The sequence below is a fragment of the Cupressus sempervirens genome, chromosome 9 (genome assembly GCF_028749045.1).
Source record: "Cupressus sempervirens isolate cs-2001-9-10 chromosome 9, ASM2874904v1, whole genome shotgun sequence".
Lineage (NCBI taxonomy): Eukaryota > Viridiplantae > Streptophyta > Pinopsida > Cupressales > Cupressaceae > Cupressus > Cupressus sempervirens.
In genome coordinates, this window is record NC_143126.1 from 131,024,346 (window position 1) to 131,047,758 (window position 23,413).

The window sequence follows — 23,413 nt, forward strand, 5'->3', positions numbered from 1 at the left end:
GGTAAGTGGCCCTGAATGCACGTGGACCTGCGTGAAGAGGCTATACAATACGTGCAAACTTATAGTTGTAGTATTGGTGCCTCATACATGAAAGTGATAGCTTCAAGAATTGGCCACCATTAATCCATAGTGTTTGTTGAAACGTAAATCCCATATATAAACTTCGGAAGAATCAGAAAGGAACCATGATAAGAGTCTGGCATTTTGAATTTGATCTCTGAATTTCCATCAAAAGCGAGTCAAGAAACACATAAAGAGAAGTTATCTTCAAAGCAAGTGGAGCGTGACCCTGTTGACAAGTAAAAAAACTCATTTTGCAAAAACAAAGTTTGCGAAGAATGGATGGGATGTGAAACCTAATATCTAGTCGACATTGCAAAAACGACAATCATATGAGCAGGGAAAACATCAATTCATTCACCATAGGAAAAAGGCTCGATCTCAAGTTCTTGAAGCTAATTGCATAGATATTGGCAATAAATATGTCAAGGGAGAACAAAAAACTGCAATAAGTAGAAAAGATCAGAAAGCATAACTTCAGTATTAGACAGCAACCAGTAGGAGTAGAAAAACAAATAATATGTTAGGACATTCTAGCGATAACCAAAGCAATTAGGATAATATAATCATCATCAGTAATAGTGAAGGACGTTGGTTTGAGTGTAAAAAGTTTGGATTTTTTTTGCATATTGGAATGACCTCGAATTAAAGAAATCAGATCTAGAAAAATGGTTGAAAGATATTGGAACATATTGGGCTTTCTATTGGGGAGTTTTTAGGATACAAAGATTATTACAAGGAAACCAATGAAGTTAAGATGTCAGTAAATATAAAATCAGAACTACAAGATTTCAAATCCATCAAAATTATAACAAATAGATCATTATACAATATCAGATACACAAAATATGAAGGTCACATTCATAATATAACTCTTTTAGAATCTGGAACTAATAGGGATCCTAATAGTGTAAATTTCAAGAATTGTAGCCAAAATTCTGTTCTAAACAAGATATTTCCATGTATTGCCAATATGAACAAATATAAAGTGATAGATCTAGCACTAGAAAATAAGGATCATTAGGCCAAGACAATAGTGGGAATGTCACATCAGCACATTATTAGCATACCAAAACTCAATCTAGTTAGCAAAATATGTTTTTTTGTAAAAGATATTGAGGAAGGGGAAATAGTGGACGAAGATTTGGATATGATCCATGATAACAACCATTATCTCAAAAGGACTAAAAACTCAATTCCGAATCTACCATCAAATAAAGATCAAAGAGAGTCTCTTGAACAAATGTCAAGTGACAAGATTGGAATATTTAAGAGAATAAGAAGTTTGAAGAAAACATCAACATGCTACAAGAGTGTGAACATTATAGATATCAAAATGTGTGTATAGAAGATATTAAAGAAAATATAGGCAAATATAGACCGTTGGTTCAAGACATTGTCTTAATTCAAAATGACATCAGTGATCAATTAATTTTATGGGAATAACTGCATAAAGAACAACTCCAAGTTAAAACTCAACCTTCCTCAATAGAAACTAGAAATGATCATGTGAATAGCAACAACCTTTACTCATTAGACATAGATTTTGATCAAAGCAGAGAAGGAATGGATTTAAATGACTCATCTAAATCATAGATTAGATCTGCTAAGATAAACAAGGCAAGAATAGAAGTTCCAAACATACAAAAAGATAAAAGTGATCTTCTAATAGATCCACTGGCAATCAAGGATCTCAGTAACAACCTTCAATCACAAGATACAAAACAAATCAATAATTAGGAGGATCATAAGATACAAGTAGAGATAAATGTAAAAAGCAAAGCAAATTCCAGAAAGAGAAACATAAGGAGGATATAGCCAGAAAAAATATTAACAAGATAGAGGACAAGAGGAGCTCTTAAAAATAGCAATAGAAAGGCAGTTTGATAATACAATAAATAATAAGAAAAGGCAAAGAGCAAAACAAAAAATAGGAAATACTATAAGTTTTGACAAACACCAGTAGGAGGTAGAAAACTAATTGTGGATGACAATATCCAAAATGATCGTCAAGAGGATGTGACAAAGAAGAGAACTCTTAATATCATTCCAATAGAAGTAGACTCTCATATGAAACCTTGGGACAGTTAGTCAGGATGAAGTAACTAATTATTGTGATAAAGGTAGAGTGGACAAGATTTTGGCAAATAATATCCAAAATTGGGAGGAATTTGGAGTCCAAACAGCGTCAGGAAGAATATAGGACTATAGCAATGGAAAGGGGAAAGAAGACCAAATTGAGTATCTGAATTCCATTACCAATAAAATGGTTGATAAGTTTCTAGGTTCTAGAATAAGTAATAGAGTAATACAAGAGATAAGAGATGAAAAGGAAGATAAAGAAGATGTATCAATAGCAAATAGTGTGCAAAATGTAAGTAGTAACCTAAATAGTTAGGTATTGTAGCAAACTTGGAAGGTATAGAACATCCAATATGTGGTAAACAATGAAAAAAATGTGGGAGGGAATCCCTAGCTGAACTAAGAACATTTATTGGCATGACGGATAATCAAAAGATTAATGGCTTACTTCATGCAGGGAAGGGGAAGTTTCTTTCCACAAAGCCATAAAACTCACAACATGGAATGTTAGGGGCCTCAACATCCCTAACAAAGTGTATGTTCAAGTGCAATTTATCTTTATTTGTATCTGGTATAACTCTAATACGAGAAACCAAACTAAATAAAGAAGACAGAGAAACTAAGCAAGAATTGGAATTTGGAAAACAAAAATAGTTGAATCAATAGGGGCTTTTAGAGGTATTGGAATTATTTGCGATACAAGGAAGTTAAATCATATGTAACTAGGAGTATTTGTTTTTTTTTTGGGGGGGGGGGGTGGGGGGGGTGGGGGATTTAAAAGTTTTAAAAGTTCAGTTTAGCTCAGTTCATGCTTATAAATATTTATAGTCCAATACCAACAACATAAAAGAAACCAATATGGAATGAAATCGGCAATTTCATGGAGGCCAACCCATCGAAAAACTTCTTTTTACGAGGTGATTTTAATGCTCTCATAGACTTAGAAGAAAAATTTGGAGGCTCTTAAGTAATTACGCAAGTGATAATTGATTTTAGGGAATCATTTTAAATAATAAATCTTATAGATATTTGTACCAATAACAAGATATTCATGCGGAACAATAGAAAAATGAGGTTCTGCCATATAGTAGAAAGACTAGACAGATTCATTTATAAAGGAGATCTTAGCACATTTAATTACTCTTCAATTCTATTATTCTTCCAAATGCAGGTTTAAACCACTTTCTGGTTAGATTAGAAATAGAAGAACACAAACTATTGAGGAATATTTTCAAATGTGAGAAAATGTGGTTCTTAGATGATAACTTTCTTAAAAAGATAAAGCAGTGGTAATCTAAGGGTAAATTCAAAGGATAAAAAATATTTTGTTTTCTATCAAAATTAAAAATGTTAAAGGAAAAAATAATAAAATGGAATAAAGAGCATTTTAAAACATATTTAAAGAAAAAACTAGTTAATGAAGAGGAGCTAGAAAATCTTAATGAAGAAGTTATAAAGAATGGAACGGATAATGACAAATATTTAAGAGAAAAAAAACTCCTTGGAAAGCAAGAAAATATTCAGCTAAAGAGGAATATAAATGGGATTAGAAGTTTTAAAAGTTTAGTTCATGCTTATAAATGTTTATAGTCCAATACCAACAATAGAAAAGAGAACAGTATGGAATGAAATCGATAATTTCATGGAGGATAACCCATCGAAAAACTTCTTTTTATGAGGAGATTTCAATGCTCTCATAGACTTAGAAGAAAAATTTGGAGGCTCTCAAGTAATTACTAAGGTGATGATTGATTTTAAAGAATGGTTTTAAAAAATAAATCTTATAGATATTTGTACTAGTAACAAGATATTCACATGGAACAACAGAAAAATGAGGTTATGCCATATAGCAGAATGACTAGATAGATTCATTTATAAAGGAGATCTTAGCACATTCAATTACTCTTCAATTCTATCATTCTTCCAAATGCAGGTTCAGACCACTTTTTGGTTAAATTAGAAATAGACGAACACAAACCATTGAGGAATTTTTTCAAATGTGAGAAAATATGGTTCTTAGATGATAACTTTCTTAAAAGGACAAAATGGTGGTGATCTGAGGGTAAATTCAAAGGGTAAAAAATGTATTGTTTTGTATCAAAATTAAAAATGTTAAAAGGAAAAAATAATAACATGGAATAAAGAGCATTTCAATAACATATTTAAAGAAAAACTAGTTAATGAAGAGGAGCTAGAAAATATTAACGAAGAAGTTAAAAAGAATGGAATGGATAATGACAAATATTTAAGAGAAACAAAACTCCTTGCAAAACAAGAAAATATTCAGCTACAGAAGAAATATACTAGAAACATAAATCACAAGAAATGTGGTTAATAGAAAGGGACAAAAACACAAATTTTTTCCACAACACTTTGAACTGGTCATCAACTTTTCCTAACAAATTAAGGAATTTTCTAATAAGTTGACCCAAACATTGGAACTCTAGAGTCTACAATAATTTATGGAAAATAGCCCCACCCATACTCCTATAAGAAAAATGGAAAGAGAGAAATAGAAAAATATTTGCTAACAAAAGTATGGACTCAACTTTGTTCCTTAGTAAAGTGGAAGCATGCATAATAGAGATGGAAAATAATAATCTTTGAAACTCTCAAAAGGAAGAAAGTTTTTTCTCTAAAATCTTTGAAACTCTCAAAAGGAAGAAAGTTTTTTCTCTAAGTGGAATGCAAAAATGTGCAAAAACTGGTTCAAACTAATTAACCTGGATATAATCTACTCAAAAGCAAGCAAACAAGCTAGGGTGGATTGTAAATGGCATGGGAACCCCCTCCAGTAAGATGGTTAAAACTTAAATTTTATAGGGCTTCAAGAGGCAATCCAAGACCTATTGGAATTGGATTAGGATGCATTATCCATTATGAAAAAGGCTCCTAGATCATTAAGTGAGCCAAGCCCTTAGGGGTACTTTCTAATAATCTAGTAGAATTAGAGGCCTTGATCGAAGGTCTAAATATTAACAAGTTAGTCATAGAAGAGGATTCACAAATCATTCTCAGTGCATTAAGGAAAAGAAATACTCCTAATTGGATACTAAATTGCACACTTGAAAACACATTAAAGATAATCGATAAATTTGAAGATATTAATATTAAACATATATATCGAGAAGGAAACAAAGAAGTGGATACATTAGCATAAAAATGAGCAGATGGAAAGGAAATTCTCCCAAGGAATAACTAGGTCACCTAATATGAAACTCATAACCCCAAAAAGTTAATCTTACGCTTGAGGATTAATTCTTAATTCTCCAGCTCATGGTATGATAGTATAAGATAGCTACGCTAAGGATTGAGATAATCCTAGCACTTTAGCTAGATGTCTAAACTACAGTGTTTTATGATCTGTATTTGTTGTAAATGGACTTGCTGTTATAGTGCTAATTAAATCGCAACATCAAAATCTAGCATACAAATCAGTCACTATATAGAAATTTTCATTAATTTTCCTTGCTGAAGTAAATTAAATGTTGTGAGTAGACTAACATTCCTTTTACCAATATGTCAATCTAGATGACATGTTAAGATAGATAATTTATATTCAATTTTGTCAATTAATAATAACAACGATCTTAGTCATGATGTAATTGTTTGCATGCTAAATAAAACTGGAATTCAAACAAGAAGGCAAAGCAACAAATAGAACACTAATTGAAGGGAAAATACAAGGGTTGCCAATAGAGGGATAGATCAAGAAGTAAATATTGTGTAAAACAAGGAACAATTTTCACAATTGCATTATAAATAGAGAAATGCCCTTGTATTATTCTATGTATCTATAGTGGACACAAATCTCTAGGCTAGATTGGAGGTTTCTTGACTCTATTCTTTCCTACCAGTGCCCATTTAAGCCAAGGAACAATGTAAAAACCTTATTAATTATTAATAAAAATGATTGACTTCGACCTTTTACCGATCAAAAAATAAAAAATAAAATATCATATTGCATGAGAAAACTACTAGACCAAGAAGTGTCGCACACATGCAATCATTACTTGAAAATGCACATATATGTTCATGTATCTATGGATCCCAATACTAGAACTGATAATGCATAGCTTAGATGCAAAATTTTATCTAATATTGAGCTAGTGTCTTTCAATGTGCCTATCAAAAATGAACTAATAAAATATTATTAATCCCCTTTGAAGATTAGAAAGATTTCAAATTATACAATATTCTATTCCATATTCTAGATTTCTCCAAATGCTCAATGCTTATGATTTTATAGAGCAAATGCATTTACACATGCCAAATTTATTGTGTAAATCTCACTTGTTTTAAACTAAGGTCTCTTTAAGATTTTTTAAGGTGCGTTCATTAATTATAGATTGGGTTTAGTTTTCTGTCTCATTTTAACTCTTATAAAACTTGGCCCATGTTTATTGTTATTTCCTTTCCTATTTACAAACATGTTTACAACATTTTTTTTGTCACGTGTTTACAACAATCTTCTCAATATTTGGAACAAATTTTTAAAATTTTGAATTTAGTACTTTGAAATCTTATAGTATTATTGCTCATACATGTATAAAATTATATTTTTATCAAAAGATTTGATCTTATTTTGTTAATGTTTCTATAAGATTTTCTTAATTTACCATATAATAGAGCTATTTACCTTGCATTAGATCCAATATAACTTTTTTTTTTCTCGCATGTTCTCATAATTCTATAAACACATTCTTGTTTATAAGCTTGCTTAATCTTTTAATCTAATCATTCTTAATAAATGCATACAAATTACATTCATATTACTTAAAAAATAATTTTAAAGAAAAAAAATTCACATTTCAGACTAACATTAAAATTGCTTCTATTATATACCAATAAGGACCAAATTACAATAAGTAGCATAACATCTAATACTGTTCTAAGATACCAAAAACAAATTCATGGGCAACATAAAAATAGATTCAAATTTGAGCGAAGCATATACTATCAAACTAGTATCACTTCAAGATTTCCAAGACCCCAAAAGTTAAAAAAGAAATACCAGAAAAACTTTCCTTCATCATATAAAATAGGATGTCTGTGCATCTTCTTAAAATATATAATCCAAGAAGTTACATAAGCAAAGTACACGTCAAATGCACAGAGAATAAAGAATTGCATATCTTACCAATTGTCAAGATGCTTAAATTTTCAGTAATGGAGATGGTGCAGCAGAGCTCTTGTTGAAACACTTTACATCTCTTTAAATTTTTGCAACGGGGATCTTCTTTCTCAAGGGGAGTGATTGATACAGAAGGTTTTGGACTTGGATTGTCTTGTGGTTTAAGGATACTCTATATCACTTTCCCTCTTATTGCTAGCTTGAACATAATCTCAAGCAACTTTGACAAACAACGAATTCCTAACTTGACATATTTAATATGCCTATTTGACAATGTCAACTCTGTTCAACATGCAAATTTAACAATATAAAAAAAATGACACAATGAATATGAACTAACAGAATGCAAGTGATGGTGTTTCTTGTAATCAAGTTGTCTGTTGTTAGCGATTTAACATAGCTATTTTTCTAATAATATCAACTAGTCCGAAGGTTGATAGATCCAATCTATTAGATCATTATACAAAACTTGCATTACAGTCCTAGCATTCTTATATTCTCTCTGATTCCTTGAAGTACCCTCAAATTTCTCCAAAAGCATTCTCCATTCAAGGATTTATATAGGTGTAAACCCTTTCTCCTAATGATCTCTCAATGGCTCTCCACACTGATTCATCTGATCAACAAAATAACATCGTGAAAGCTTCCTTTTTTTAAACTAGGGCAAAACTCTATATACATAATTTCATGGTACATTATTGATGACTCAGAGTCTCTCCACCATTTTATATAGATGATAAGCTTTGAATTTATAGGATAAATAAGCACCGTGAACTCTCGAAACTATTCAATACAAGCTTTGTATCATTTTGCAATACCTGAGTGAAAATGCACTCATGTTGATACTTCCTTCTCGACTCGATGTAGTCATGATCTGAATTTTGGTTAAGCTCGATGAACCCACTATCTTTGAAGGAAGATGGTATCTCTGAAAATGAAGCCCCCAAATTTTCAGTCTCTTTGGATGAATAAATATCTAGTTGCATACATATATAACAAATCTATTATTACATGTATCGGGAAAAGTTAGAGACATCGAGAATTGACTTCTTGCATATCACAATGAAACTGTCACACTTTCTCTATTTACTAGTTCTTCTAAAAGAGACTTTAGTGAACAGCCTTTATTTTTGTGTATAATAATAATATTAATGAGTATTATGTTCAGCAGCTTCAACTGCAACAATCTGAATCCCTTTCATCAATGCAGACTTTGGCTGAAAGGTTTTATACCTGATTGCAAATTGATCATTTCCCAGTTCACAATTATCATTTAAACCAAATTATCAAGCATTTTACATCATTATACGGAAGAACAATAATCATTCATTTAAATTGAGTAATAATTACAGTCAGTAAAGGAAAATGAGAATTCCAACTTCACTTGTAATGTTATAAAGAATTCATTCCACCATATGTCAAGGAATGACAACTCGAGCATGAAATCGACAATATGAAATTAGTTTCTTTTAAATAACTTAATTAGTGTTGAAGGTAAAATGAGCTAAAATAAAATTTAAAAACTTAATATGCTTGATGAAACTTGATATTAATAGTGAAACAAACTATCTACACAAAGATTAGAGAAAAATCCTCATGAGTCTTTTGACGTTTCAAATAGCCACGAGCATTAAATGCTTACTATAATGTGACAATCTATATGGTTGATACCACTGCATTCTACGTATATCTTTTAGCAAATGCTTAGCAAAAATAAAAACTCTTGGGCAGATCAATTAGCATGAGATCTTGCAATTTAGAAACACAAATGTCATGGCATATTATGTTTTCCAATAAAAAATGGAATGATACAAAAGATTCCAGATTTTGAGATTCTGTTGCAATGGTAATGGCTACTAACCTCAGATTCACTTCAAGAAACGCTTTACAGATTCTACAACTTTTTCCGGCCTGATATTTTTTATGCAAAAACATTCACAACATTAGAGAGAATAATCTTGCAATCAGAATTGAATATATCAAATTGTACAGATAATATCTGATTTCAAGATATACTTACCAATCCTCTTGTGGCAAATGACCAGCTCCTTCTAAGAAATTAACTGTAACAATGCTTACATTATTTTGTTGAAATGTCTCAGCCTCTAATGGAGCTAAATACTTATCTGCCATACCCCATGCCACTAGTATTGGAATATCCCACCTATAAGCCATGGAAGTAGTTTGCCCATCAATAAACATGTGGTTTATAATGAAAAATGAGTTTCCACATTTGCATAACTACTGTACTGAACAAAAAGTTATCTTTATCACACATCATGACGCAAACAATTGAAGCCTTCACAAAAGAATTGAAGGGATGAATTCTACTGTAGCTTTCACATTAGAATCATAATTTCCCATATTAATAAGAACAAAAGATTAAATCAGGAGCACATAAATTCCAGCACTAGAACTCCAAACCAATTTTTTTTTGTAGAGTATTACCATACCAATTCCACTCCACTCAGAATGAAAAGAGATAAGATAAAATTATTAATGTCCACGAAAAACCAAAACGGTTTATGGGACTGAGCATACAAATAGAAGAGCCAGCCAAGCAAAGGCACCAAACGGTGACTGAAAAGGAACAAAGCAACAAGAAGAAAGAAAGACAAGGAAAGGACTAAGGGTCCTTCATTGTCACAAAGAAATCCGTAATAGAGAGGTACATCCATGGACAATCCGTAGTCTTCGGATGCCATGAAGAACCCCTATAGGACTGATGCTACCTGTAGAGACTGGTACAATGTTTGGCAGATCTGGAATGTGAAGTAGTGGAAGGCATTTTCAAACCCCGCGAGGAGACAAGGGAGAGAAAAAGGTGGTAATGAGCTAATCAGAAGTCCGTCTTTGATGAAAGGACTGCAAGGTATTCTCTCGAAGATGGGTGGCCTCTTGAAGATAAAGTGCTAAACACCGTTGATCAATATAATTGAAGAACATCGAGAGAGAAGAACAGTTTCTGAAAAGGAAATAGAATCTCCCTCTGATCTCATAGTAATGAGGACAATGAAATATGAAGTGAGTCTCGATCTCAACCTCCATTAGAGTGCATAATTGGCATAATCGATCAGCTCGAGCCCTGAGACGATGAGAACCAACCCTAAAAGAGCCCAAAGAGCACCGTAATGCATGATTCCAACGCTGGTAAAGATAGGCAGGGCGAACAACAATACCATCTTGAATAACAAGAAAATGCTTAGCATAGAAGGCCATCTTAGGTCGCAAACCACCCAGGGGATGACACCAAGTAGTGGTAATATACTGCCTATAGATATCTTGTCTGACATGCTCATTCAACTCCTGACGAGAGGGAAGAAGATGAACCGAGACATTCAGTGAAAACTGATAGGGAGGAAGACGATCAATCTCAATCCCGATCAAACCCAACAAATAGGTGGCCTGAGCGTACCAGCATCTTGATCTAGCAGAAGTGTCAGATCTCATAATCTCCACCGAAGAACAATATGCCAAAAAAGAGTATCTATGTCAGTCAGCACTTGTCTCCATAAAACCATGAAGCTGATGAAGAAACCAAATCAAGTAAAAAATAATGGCAAGTTTGAGAGGATGAGCACCAAACTCCGCTAAAACAATGTTGTGAGGGGTGAATCTGTGACACCTAATGATACAACGCAACAACAGTGTCTGGACCCGCTCAATAGAAGCCCAATCAAAAGTAATAAGAGAAGGTCCCCAAACCATAGAACCATAGAGGACTGTTAAACAAACCAAGGAGTCAAAAAGGGACAACTTGGACGAAATATCCTGAAAATGATGCTTGAAGCATTGTCTCTCCAACAAAGCCAGAGAGCCCATACCCTTACTGACTCTAGACTGAATAGCAGGTCTCAAACTGAAACGTGGTCCTGAGAACTTCACACCAAGATACATGTAAGAGGGAGAAATCTCAACCTCCTTCCCCTGGAAGAAGAAATCGAGATGAGAGGTCTTTAAATAGTTAAAGACCATAACCTGTGTCTTAGATAAATTGACCACAAGCTGTCGCTGAGTACAGAAAGAAGCAAGACTATCAAGGAGTCTCTGTAAGCTATCGGGAGAAGAGGCCAAGAGAACGACATCATCAACAAAGAGGAGAATGGAGATCAGAACCTGATGTAAATAACACCCATCTCTTGGTTGAGAGGATTTCATAAGGAAATCCTCCAACTCATCAATATACAAGCCAAACAGTGTAGGGGAAAGAGGACAACCCTACTTCATGCCAATGGTGCTTTGAATCGGATCAGAAAAGCCCTCCGGAGTTTTGAGCCTACCAGTAACCTTCTCATAAAGTCTCAAAATAGCAGTTTGTAACATATCTGAAATTCCAATCTCCTGAAGCCGTTGAAATAAAGCCAACCTAGGAACAGAATCAAAAGCCTTATGGAAGTCCACCAAACAACAATAGACCTTCTAAGAGCGGTGTCTAGCCTCCTCAATGATAGCCCGCAGTGTAAAAACATGATCCATAGTCTGGTAGTTTGCCCGAAAGCCAGCCTAACCTCTCACCCTACATCCCTGTCTATCAAGCTCATTGGATAACATGGTGTTCAGAGCAGTGGCATAAAGTTTGGCAAAAGTATGACCAATCATAATAGTGCTGTAATTTCCTGGATCAGAAACAGGCCCAGACTTGTGAATAGGGTAAACAACATGTCTAGACCAGGAATCAGGAAACCTAGTGCAAACCACTCTATTAAAGTGTGTAGGAAGGTAAGATCCAAGAACTGAAGCACCAAGTTTGAAAAGTTCTGCTTGAAAACCCTCTTCATCAGCTGCTCTGCTGCATCTCAAAGATCTGATGTCCTCCATAATGCTAGAATAGGTGAACAAATGGCAGTGGGGAGGTGGAGTGAAGTTGAGAGGAGGCTGCCCAGGAATGTCATTAAGCATCGTGATATGGGAGGTTAGAGAACGATAGTCGAGAGTGGAGGATGGGGGGGAGCAACGAGGGAAAAGGGTGTGCCAGACGATCTGGGGATTCTGGATAAGCGTGGAGCAAAGGGTTCTGCACTGAAAAGAGGCAAAGGAACGTTTCTTATGACAAAGAAAATGCAGATAAGAAACACGCAGATGGGTAAAGGCAGGAGACTGAGCCTCAAAGGCGACACGAACAGAGCGATGGAAAGCTTTGCAGTCAGCATCAAACCATTTATTCATAGGACAGGTATTCCGACGGTTAGCTATGAGAGAGAGAGGAGAACGATGGGGAATCGAAAGGAGAGCAGAATCCCATATGGCAGAGGCAAGTGAATCAAACATGTCTAAGGCAGCCAGCGAGTCATCAAAACTAGCGGGTGACAAAAGACACCTAAGGTGATAAGTAAAGAGCTCACCATCACTCTCAGGGTAATGGAAGCAAGTAGGAAGGGAGACGGTACTAGTCAGGCAGAGCAAGGGTGGGGAAGGATGGGGTGAAATGTAAATAGAAATGCTAAGAAGAGCATGATCGGCTAGCGGAAGACGCGAAATGTTGAAACTGCAAATGGAAGAAATGAAAGAAAGGAGAGGAAATGACATAGTCAACAACACTCGCACCACCATAGTGCGGCCAGCAGGTAAAGAAGTCCGATCTAGGAAGGATAAACCATTCACGATCAACAACCCAGAAGACTCACAAAGCTGGAGGAGGTGGCGACCATAAACAGAGAACGACCCAAGAACATCCTCCAAAGTGCGCTGTAGGCCCATAGTAGTCAAATCTAACTCAGAAATGTAGTTCGAATCAGAGCCACGATCATGTAAAGGGATTTGACGATCCTTGGTACGAGCATTGAAATCACCAAGAATAACAATATCTCCTAAAGCCTCGAACTGCGAAATACTCTTCTGAAGGTCAAAATAGGGATTGCCATCCTCCGGGTCATGAATAGCATAGGGAGAAGAGGTCGAAGGAAAATAACAAATAGCAATAAAAATATCTCTCTATCTATATTTCCGCCGACCAATCCGGATCCACATAAATCTGGCAAAGGCATCAGAGTGAACAACCGACATAACCCTGAAAATATCATCTCGAACCAAACAAGCAACACCCCCAGACCCACCGACCCCACCAGACGTCCGAACTTCATCCCTACACACTAACAACCACTAATAACCATGATAACCTGGAAGAGGATGCATAGGGCTCTCGTGAGTCTCAGTAACGGCCAAAATATCTGAAGACCCCACCACATCCTGAAAAAGACCAGGTAATGACCATAAAGAGCCATTACTATTCCAGCAATTGACAAGAAGAGAAGAAGATCTATTCTTGTCAGACTGCTGTCAGAACCGTCACGCCGATTTGGAGGTTGTCCTCTCTACCCAACCAGCAGGAGGAGAATCACGGACCACTGCCTTAAGATTCTGAATAATAGCCCATTTTCCAGCACGTCTAGCCTCTGCCACAATACCCCGAGCCTGTTTAAGTTCTGCAACTTGTGCCTTAATAAGATCTTCGTCTAGATAAATTTTTTAGGGGAGAGAGAACAACTTTCTCTTCGCTCTAAGGGCACGAAGCCTATCCGAAAAAGAGAAGAATCTGATAAAAAGGATGTCCCCCGTACCAAACCAACATCTATCCAAGGTGATGTCCGAGATGCCAAGTTGCTCAAAGAGAAAGGCACGCCTAGCAGCAACAAGGTCAAAAGTGGGTGAAAGACCCTGAACGCACAAGTTGAGCTCACGTGCTCGCCGCACTCTCTCGTCATCAATCTTACCTTGAACAATCTTGTTTGTGCTCAGTCTCGGAGTAGTAGTATCAGTATTGATGCAAATTGAAGCCCATGATTTCACCTTCTATTCCATTTCCACAACCATTTCGTTATGTTGATCCTTGATTTTATCCAATCCAACAAGTTGTTCTATAACTGCCTCAATATTGGATTTCAGCATTGCTGTTTCGGAGATGAAGGTATCTGCGAAATGTTTGATATTCGATTCAGTTGACGGTTTGAGATTTGTGGGTTCTACTGTCAGGTTCCCAATCTGATCTCTCAATATGATGTTGTCGGCTTCTAACTTGACCACCCTATCACAAAGCTTAAGAAAGAGCGAAGATGCATCAACAACAATGTCCTTTAGGGCTACATTGTCACTCTCTATTTTCTTCATGTATTCAAGTAGTTGTTGGACAGTGATTGGGTTGAGTTGGGAGTTCAAAGTGGACAAACCAAAGTCTGCCATTCTGTGTTTAAATCTACCCAAAATCAATACAGATAAAGGTTCGACATTCTCTCAAACAGTTTTTGTGCAATCATAATAAGATCCAGTAGTAGAGCAAATTCTCCCACGGGTTGCTATCGGAAAAAGAGAAGAATCTGATAAAAAGGATATCCCCCGTACCAAACCAACATCTATCCAAGGTGATGTCCGAGATGCCAAGTTGCTCAAAGAGAAAGGCACGCCTAGCAGCAACAAGGTCAAAAGTGGGTGAAAGACCTTGAACGCACAAGTTGAGCTCACGTGCTCGCCGCACTCTCTCGTCATCAATCTTACCTTGAACAATCTTGTCTGTGCTCAGTCTCAGAGTAGTAGTATCAGTATTGATGCAAATTGAAGCCCATGATTTCACCTTCTATTCCATTTCCACAACCATTTCGTTATGTTGATCCTTGATTTTATCCAATCCAACAAGTTGTTCTATAACTGCCTCAATATTGGATTTCAGCATTGCTGTTTCGGAGATGAAGGTATCTGCGAAATGTTTGATATTCGATTCAGTTGACGGTTTGAGATTTGTGGGTTCTGCCGTCAGGTTCCCAATCTAATCTCTCAATATGATGTTGTCGGCTTCTAACTTGACCACCCTATCACAAAGCTTAAGAAAGAGCGAAGATGCATCAACAACAATGTCCTTTAGGGCTACATTGTCACTCTCTATTTTCTTCATGTATTCAAGTAGTTGTTGGACAGTGATTGGGTTGAGTTGGGAGTTCAAAGTGGACAAACCAAAGTCTGCCATTCTGTGTTTAAATCTACCCAAAATCAATACAGATAAAGGTTCGACATTCTCTCAAATAGTTTTTGTGCAATCATAATAAGATCCAGTAGTAGAGCAAATTCTCCCACGGGTTGCTATTCGAAAAAGAGAAGAATCTGATAAAAAGGATGTCCCCCGTACCAAACCAACATCTATCCAAGGTGATGTCCGAGATGCCAAGTTGCTCAAAGAGAAAGGCACGCCTAGCAGCAACAAGGTCAAAAGTGGGTGAAAGACCCTGAACGCACAAGTTGAGCTCACGTGCTCGCCGCACTCTCTCGTCATCAATCTTACCTTAAACAATCTTGTCTTTGCTCAGTCTCGAAGTAGTAGTATCAGTATTGATGCAAATTGAAGCCCATGATTTCACCTTCTATTCCATTTCCACAACCATTTCGTTATGTTGATCCTTGATTTTATCCAATCCAACAAGTTGTTCTATAACTGCCTCAATATTGGATTTCAGCATTGCTGTTTCGGAGATGAAGGTATCTGCGAAATGTTTGATATTCGATTTAGTTGACGGTTTGAGATTTGTGGGTTCTGCCGTCAGGTTCCCAATCTGATCTCTCAATATGATGTTGTCGGCCTCTAACTTGACCACCCTATCACAAAGCTTAAGAAAGAGCGAAGATGCATCAACAACAATGTCCTTTAGGGCTACATTGTCACTCTCTATTTTCTTCATGTATTCAAGTAGTTGCTGGACAGTGATTGGGTTGAGTTGGGAGTTCAAAGTGGACAAACCAAAGTCTGCCATTCTGTGTTTAAATCTACCCAAAATCAATACAGATAAAGGTTCGACATTCTCTCAAACAGTTTTTGTGCAATCATAATAAGATCCAGTAGTAGAACAAATTCTCCCACGGGTTGCAAATTGATCTGGAATGCGTGTGAAGCACCAAGATATCTTCGAGGGTTTGTGTCTACTGTGTTGTGGGCTTACTGCTGGAAAGGTGAAACAGCAGCTCGATGCCCTAGCGATCACCCAAAAGGAGGATCTCCAAACGCAGGCGCAGATTAGAAAAACCAAAACTAAAGAACGGTACCTCTGTCAAACACTTCCTGTGCAATCACGATAAGATCCAGATAGCAGAGCAAATTCGCTCATGGGTTGCAGATCGATTTGGTAGCGCCCTCTTCCAAGGAATATTTTGGTTGTATTGTTTTATGCATCAGTGGATGTGCTTCAAAACATGTAATTGTGAGTCGAGTCAAATTTCTGGATTCTGTTTAGTTATGTCCTTTTCTTGTATAATAATGGAATACAGATGATTCGGGCGTGTTAATCTTCACTTTATCAACTTTCATTGTACATATCTAGACTTTGATGTCACATTTCTCAACATCAAATACATTATCTTGATACTAATACTAGTTGCATTATATTGATCAACAAAAGCCTTGTCATGCTTATGTGTGGCACTGTATTTAGCCACATTAATTGTATCCCAAGCATCTGCCACACACATTTAGGTACATTTATGATCTTGGAAATCACTGGTTTCTCAGAGTATATTCACTTGCTAGATTGCAGTCATCTTTTCTTGGTTTGATCATTTGTGTAGGTATTCTCTACAGTTTTGACTTCTCTGTTTTGAGCTAACAGGAACTGCTTTCATACTTCCAGAATGTTTTGTATTATTCTGAAAAGTGGTTCAATGTCTTTCTTGTTGGGTGTATATGTGAAGCCCAACAGTCTTTCTTTTATTATGCACAATTTATTATTGTTTCCCTCTAATTGTTTGTCTCTTCACTTCCTTTGAGACTCTATAAATATGTATTGGAGGTTCATTATTTTATATTATATTCGAAGAGCTGAAGCTACAGCTGTGATGTAAAGTTCAGACATTTACATTAATAGAGATCTTCCTTGCAGTGTGGACATAGCCACAATTTGTGGTGAACCACGATAAAATTGTGTGTTTGTGTTTTCTATTTCTCTTTTCTTTTTTGTTCTTTCCAGTGTGCACTTTCAACGAACTTCACAATTGGTATCAGAGCTTGGCGTAGACGCTGGAATCAATTTTGGTGTTTGAAAATCTGGAATCATGGAAGATTTGCGAGTATAGAAATTCTCAAGACAAAATTTCAATTCGTGGAAAGTTCAGATGCGTTAATTGCTAGTCAAGCAAGACTTGGTGGTAGCAATTGATGGAAAAGCAAAGAAACCGGCTGCAATGAAGGATGAAGACTAGGTTAAAACTGATGATAAAGCAAAGGCAACAATATTTCTTTCTTTATCACAAAATGTTTTATTCAATGTTCACAACGAATCTTCGACAAAGGAAGTTTGGGATAAACTTCAAAGTATGTACAAAACGGCCTCAGCTGCAAATAAAATATTCATTATGAAGAAGCTCTACAAGCTGAAAATGAAGGATGAGACTGTGATACCAAATCACATAAATGATTTGAACACTTTATTATGTCAAGCAACCTTGATTGGCATGACACAAGGTGATGAATCTAAAGCTATCATCTTGTTGTGTTCATTACCTGACAACTGGGATCTCGTTGTTACAGCAGTTAGTACTTCTAACTCCTCAAAGAGCAAGTTGGCCTATGATGAAGTAATGGCAACTCTACTTAGTGAGGATATGCGGAGAAGCAATAAGAAATCCTCATCCAGTGAAGCCTTGACGACACTCAGCACCGAAAATAGAGGAAGAAGCCAAAATAGAGGAAAGAACAATCATCATAGAAGATCAAAATCAGCTAGGCACTCGAAGTCAAGGGAAAGGAAAGGAGACTGCTGGTTTTGTGGCAAAAGTGGTCACATGAAAAAGGATTGTAGAGATTATAAAAGAGCACAAGAATGAGTGTGGGAAAGTCAAGCCAACACCATCTATGACAAAGATGATAGTGTGTTGATTCTATTTACAACAGAGACTACTTCAGCCTCATGGGTTTTGGATTCCGACGCATCATTTCATGCCACTTCATGTACGGAATACTTCTTGAATTATCAAGAAGGTAAGTTAGGTGAAGTATACTTGGCTAATAATAAAGCATATGAAATATTAGGCAAAGGAGATATTTTATTATTTTTGAAAGGTGTTAAATGGCTATTAAAAGATGTGCGTCATGTTCCAAAACTAAAGAGAAATTTGAATTCCGTAAGTCAGATATATGCACAAGGTTTTGTCACTTCTCTAACCGATTCATGGAAAGTCACAAAAAGATCCATGTTGTAATGTTCTTGTTTTAAAATAAATTAAACTTTGAAATGGGCTGATTGATTTAATTTATCTCGGTCCTATTTTTATTTTTGTGTTCAAAGTTTGTGTCATCGTTGGCTATCTTTGTACACCCTTGAAATGGTTTCCTGACGGGTATTTAAGCACGGCTTGTAGGAAGTCTTAGGTATGCTTTGGATTATATTTTTTTGTACTGTGAATTCCTGTTGGAGTTTTGGAATTGTTCGCCATTTCGGAAGTGAAAGATCTTCCCTATTTGGCTCGTGCAATTTCGATGGGATTCAACCCTCACCCTATTCTGTCTGTGTATCTTTCGACAAATATTGAAAGAAATTTTCATATTCAAGTCTTTAATCCCATCGGATCTTCTTGTGTTGTGTATGAACGAATTATGCATTCATATTTGTAACATGTGGTATCCAAGCATTTGGTACGACTGTCTCTGCTAGTACAGCTTCCACACTTTCCCACATCTTCCACTTCACCCCGTACCTTCATTGATTCCTCCTTCCATTCACCATACGGCCTACTGTACGGCTTTCTTGGCTATCATTCCATATGACTTCCCTCCCAACTATCCTAGATCAGCGTACAGCTTGGAGTTTGCCCTACGTACGACACCCCTAAACAGTGTACTACCCAATAAGAAATCCAATCTTACGGCCATTTGTCCCAGCATACAACCAGTCACCGTACGGGTGTCCTTGATCCCAGTCACCAACACCACATCCCCCATACTCACCGTGCGGATTGCTTCAGCCCACCATACGGTCATACCAAGTACGGCTACCCCCTCACTTCTCTACCGTACTCCCCTCCAAACTGATTTGTAAGACCACTACAGCTCATCCTCAACCACCGTACGGCTACTCCAGATAGCTTCCTGAACCGTATGGACTTCATTCAAGGGCATATTCGCAACTATTTTCTTGTTGGAAATCTGCTAACCACTCCATTGATAGCCTGGGACAATATAGTGGTATCAGAGCACTTCGATCCTACCAGCCTATGGACAGTGAATGAGAGTTTATAGCCGGAAAAGGACACATTCCGTTGATCAAATGGCTAACGAATGAGAATCGACCGCTGTCAAACTTGTGGCTCTTTTGAGGGAACTTGCCAAGAATCAAGCAAAAATCATTGAAATGCAGCGACTTATGGAAGAAACTCTCAAGAAATTGGCAGAGAACAAAATATCTGGAGAACAAAATGGTCACAGTGCGGACTCGGTGTCAGGGAAATCAATCCCTCAGCCAGCACGCTCCCGACCTTCCATGCCGACTTTTCCACCACGGATGGAGGCACAACACGAAGGGAGACAACCAACTTTCGAAGAGATGAGAGAATACTGGAAGAATGCAAACTTTGAAGAAGATATATCCTACAAAGATTACGCAGATTTTAGAATGAGATATTAGGGAGGCAGAAATAGAGGATACTTTAACGATGATCTCAGGAGAAAGTTGAGTAAAGTAACTCTATCTCCATTCGACGGATCGAGTTCCATATCAGCGCAAGCGTGGGTTATGAAAGCCGATACCTACTTCCAGCTGAATCCTATGCCAGAAGAAGCAATCAAATTTGCCGCATTACACTTGAAGGGAGTTGCGCACGAACGGTGGCACCATGACACCATCACATTAGGGCATGATCAAATAAAGACTTATGCGAAATTCATAGAGAGATTGATAGAATGATTTGATGGTAAAGATTCGGAGCTCAATTTCAAAGATTCGGCGCAACTAAGACAAACTGGATTGTTAGATCTGTTTATTGCAAAATTTCATAAACTCCTTGTTTTGGTCACGGACATTTCCAAAAGAAGGCGGGTAGTGCTCTTCATGGACAAACAGACTGAACCTCTGAAAGGTTGCGTGAAGGGATTCAATCCAGCTACCCTGTCAAAAGCAATCAGTAAAGCACGAAGTATGGCATCGTCCTCATCCTCTCGAAGTTACTCACATCCTAAATCGCCGACGTTTTCGAAGGACAAACCTCTGCCCAAGAAGCCGTCGTTGGATGAAGCTACTGGACAAGAACTCTGAAGGAAGAAATTGTGTTTCAACTGCAAGGAACCTTGGGAGCCAAGTCACCGATGCCTCGGAAAGAGGAAGATCCATTACATTGAGGTCGTGTCTGATGATGAGGACGAACAAGAAGAAATGTCGACCGAAGATAACCAACCCCACCATGATACCAACATCAGTCTGAACTGTACGGAGAGAATTGCCGCTTTGGTACAACGCGGAGGAGCCATTGCTTTGGTTGGCAGCCCGAGGTGAACAGTTTTTCATGTACGAGGTACCCTTCAAGGACAAAGGGTTACGGTGATGTTGGATAGTGGTGCTACTCTAAATTTCATCAACTCATCCTTGGTAAGACAGAGAAGTCTCCCTACAGAGGTGCACTCAAGCTTTCAGGTCAAGGTAACCGGAGGGACTTTCCTGCCTTGCACACACCTTGTTCCTCAACTTAGCATCACAATGGCGAATCACATGGTGACTGAGGACTTATTCATAGTGGACCTGGCTGACATGGAAGTTATTCTTAGCATACAGTGGATGGAGACCCTTGATGAATACACTCAGAGTTTCAAACAGATGGGCTTCACTTTTGTGGTTGACGGGAAGGTTGTCCTCCGAGGAATGGCAAATGAAGGTCCAAAGGAAGTTTCTGCACATCGGATGGAAGCAATCTTTTGGCACGATGATGTTGTGTGGGTTGCACATTGTTTTATCTCGATGAAACCTATAAAAGGGCAAAGAACACTGCCACAGGATAATGAGCTCCAAGATATTTTAAGTAGACATGAAAAGGTTTTCATGGATATTCCTCCTGGCATACCACCTCATTGAGGGTTTGAATACACTATCGAGTTGGAATCAGGGACAAAGCTAGTCATAACCACACCGTACCACCATCCCAAGAAATTCAAAGATGAGATCGGAAGGACGATTCACAAATTGCTAGAGAAAGGATGGATCCATCTCAGTTCTAGCCTATTTGCGTCATCTGTGGTCTTGGTCAAAAAGGACGAGACGATGCACATGTGTGGATTACTGCGCGATGAAAAAAAAAACAATAAAGAACAAATATCCAATTCCAAGGATAGATGAGCTGCTGGATGAATTGCATGGCGCAGTCTATTTTTCAAAAATAGATCTTCGTTTCGAATACCATCAGCATGAGGGAAGATGTGGAGAAAATGGCTTTCCATTGTCACTACGAACATTATGAGTTTTTTGGTCATGCTGTTCGAATTGACCAATGCACCTATTACATTTCAATTGTGCATGAACCGCATCTTCAATAAACAATTGCGTAAGTATTTATTGGTATTCTTTGATGATCTTATTTATAGCAGGTCATGGGAGGAGCACCTGAAGCATCTGAATGAAGTTCTAAGTATCATGGAAGAACAGTCCTTGTTCGCCAACCAGTCCAAATGTGAATTTGGTATGACAGAAATATTGTACTTGGGGCATGTCGTCAGTAAATACGGAGTTCAAGTGCATCAAGAGAAGATTCAGGCATCCTCCACTGGCCTCCCCCAAAATCACTCACAGATTTGCAAGGATTCTTCGGACTGTGCAGTTACTACAGGAGGTTCATTAAAGGATTCTCCCAGCTCAGCGCACCTTTAACAGATCTGACGAAGAAGGGGTCATTCCAGTCGAACGAAAAGGCACAACTCACCTTTGATAAGCTGAAAGAGGCCATGAGCACTTGTCTCGTGCTGGCACTACCCGACTTCACTCGACCGTTCATTTTGGAGTGCAACACGTTCGGGGAAGGCATTGGAGTGATAATGATGCAAGATAGACATCACATCGCTTATGAGAGCAGGAAGCTTAGGCCAACAAAACGCCTATATTCCATCTATGACAAAGAAATGTTGGCCATCATACATGCTCTAACCAAGTTCTAGCAGTATTTGGTAGGTGCCAAGTTTGTTGTCCGTATAGATCACAACAGCCTGAGATATTTTCTAGAGCAACGGGACTTGAACGAACGACAACAAAAATGGGTAAGAAAAGGTCAAGCTTTTGATTTTGATATTGAATATTGGAAAGGGAAAAACAATGTGGTTGCAGATGCCTTGTCTCGGAAACCCACCATCTGCTCACTAGACTAGATTTTCGTTGACTATAAGGCACATCTGTTAGTGAAATATTCCAAAAATACATTTGCCTATGAAATAATGGATGGCCACACCCACGATGATCGGTACAGAGTGGTGGATGACATCATCTACTATAAAGACTGGATATGCCTGATACCAGAATCCAAATTGAAGCAGAAGATCTTTAAGGAAATGCACGACTCGCCTTTGGCTGGACACCCAGGCTTTCTCAAAACTTACAAAAGTCTTCAGGAGAGGTTTTCATGGAAAGGACTTAAAGGGGATGTGTTGTAGTATGTTAGAGAATGTACCGTCTGCTAACAGAACAAGTCCGAACACACTCTTCCTACTGGGCTGCTACAACCTTTGCCAATTCTTGAATATAAGTGGGAAAGTATATCAATGGACTTCATAACAGGTGGGCAGTCATGCACCAAGGGCGACGGACTGGCTTCAGAAAGTACAGGACATACTAAGGGACTTGAAAGAAAACCTACAGCGTGCACAAAATCAACAGAAAATGTATGCCGACAAGCATCGAATAGAGAGGACTTTCGAAGTGGGGGATCTGGTCTATCTCTGGCTCCAACTATACCGACAATCTTCATTAAAGGGAACAGGAAAGGAAAAATTGAAGGCACGATTTTATGGCCCCTATCACGTGGTTCGCCGCATTGGTGAGGTAGCATATGAATTGGAACTCCTGGAGGGAAGCCGCATTCATAACATCTTCCATGTTTCCTGTCTGAAGAAAGCCATAGGGTAAAACGTCATAGTTGCTACCGACCTTCCGCCACTCAACGAAGAAGGAAAGCTCGTTTTGGAATTTGCTGAGATCCCCG

The 23,413-nt window shown here is 37.6% G+C and overlaps 2 protein-coding genes across 5 annotated transcripts in view; one reads left to right on the top strand and one right to left on the bottom strand.

The window, feature by feature from the left end:
* LOC149537872 (uncharacterized) overlaps positions 1-23,413 on the top strand; it is a 144,064-nt gene that overhangs the window by 22,030 nt on the left and 98,621 nt on the right. The gene's annotated exons all lie outside the window — the stretch shown is intronic.
* Positions 7,154-23,413, bottom strand: part of LOC149537873 (alpha/beta-Hydrolases superfamily protein) — a 189,266-nt gene continuing 173,006 nt past the window's right edge. The window contains exons 10-13 of one of the 2 annotated variants that reach the window (XR_016355926.1): positions 9,297-9,440; positions 9,138-9,187; positions 8,095-8,204; positions 7,154-7,892 (exon numbers count right to left, since the gene is read on the bottom strand). Coding sequence is in view for 1 of the 2 variants with exons in the window: in XM_089799267.1 (XP_089655393.1) it covers positions 9,145-9,187; positions 9,297-9,440 (187 nt within the window). In the remaining variant the exon portion in view is untranslated. Of the gene's footprint in view, positions 8,205-9,137; positions 9,188-9,296; positions 9,441-23,413 lie in introns of both variants that reach the window. The other variant, XM_089799267.1, reaches the window with a different exon arrangement.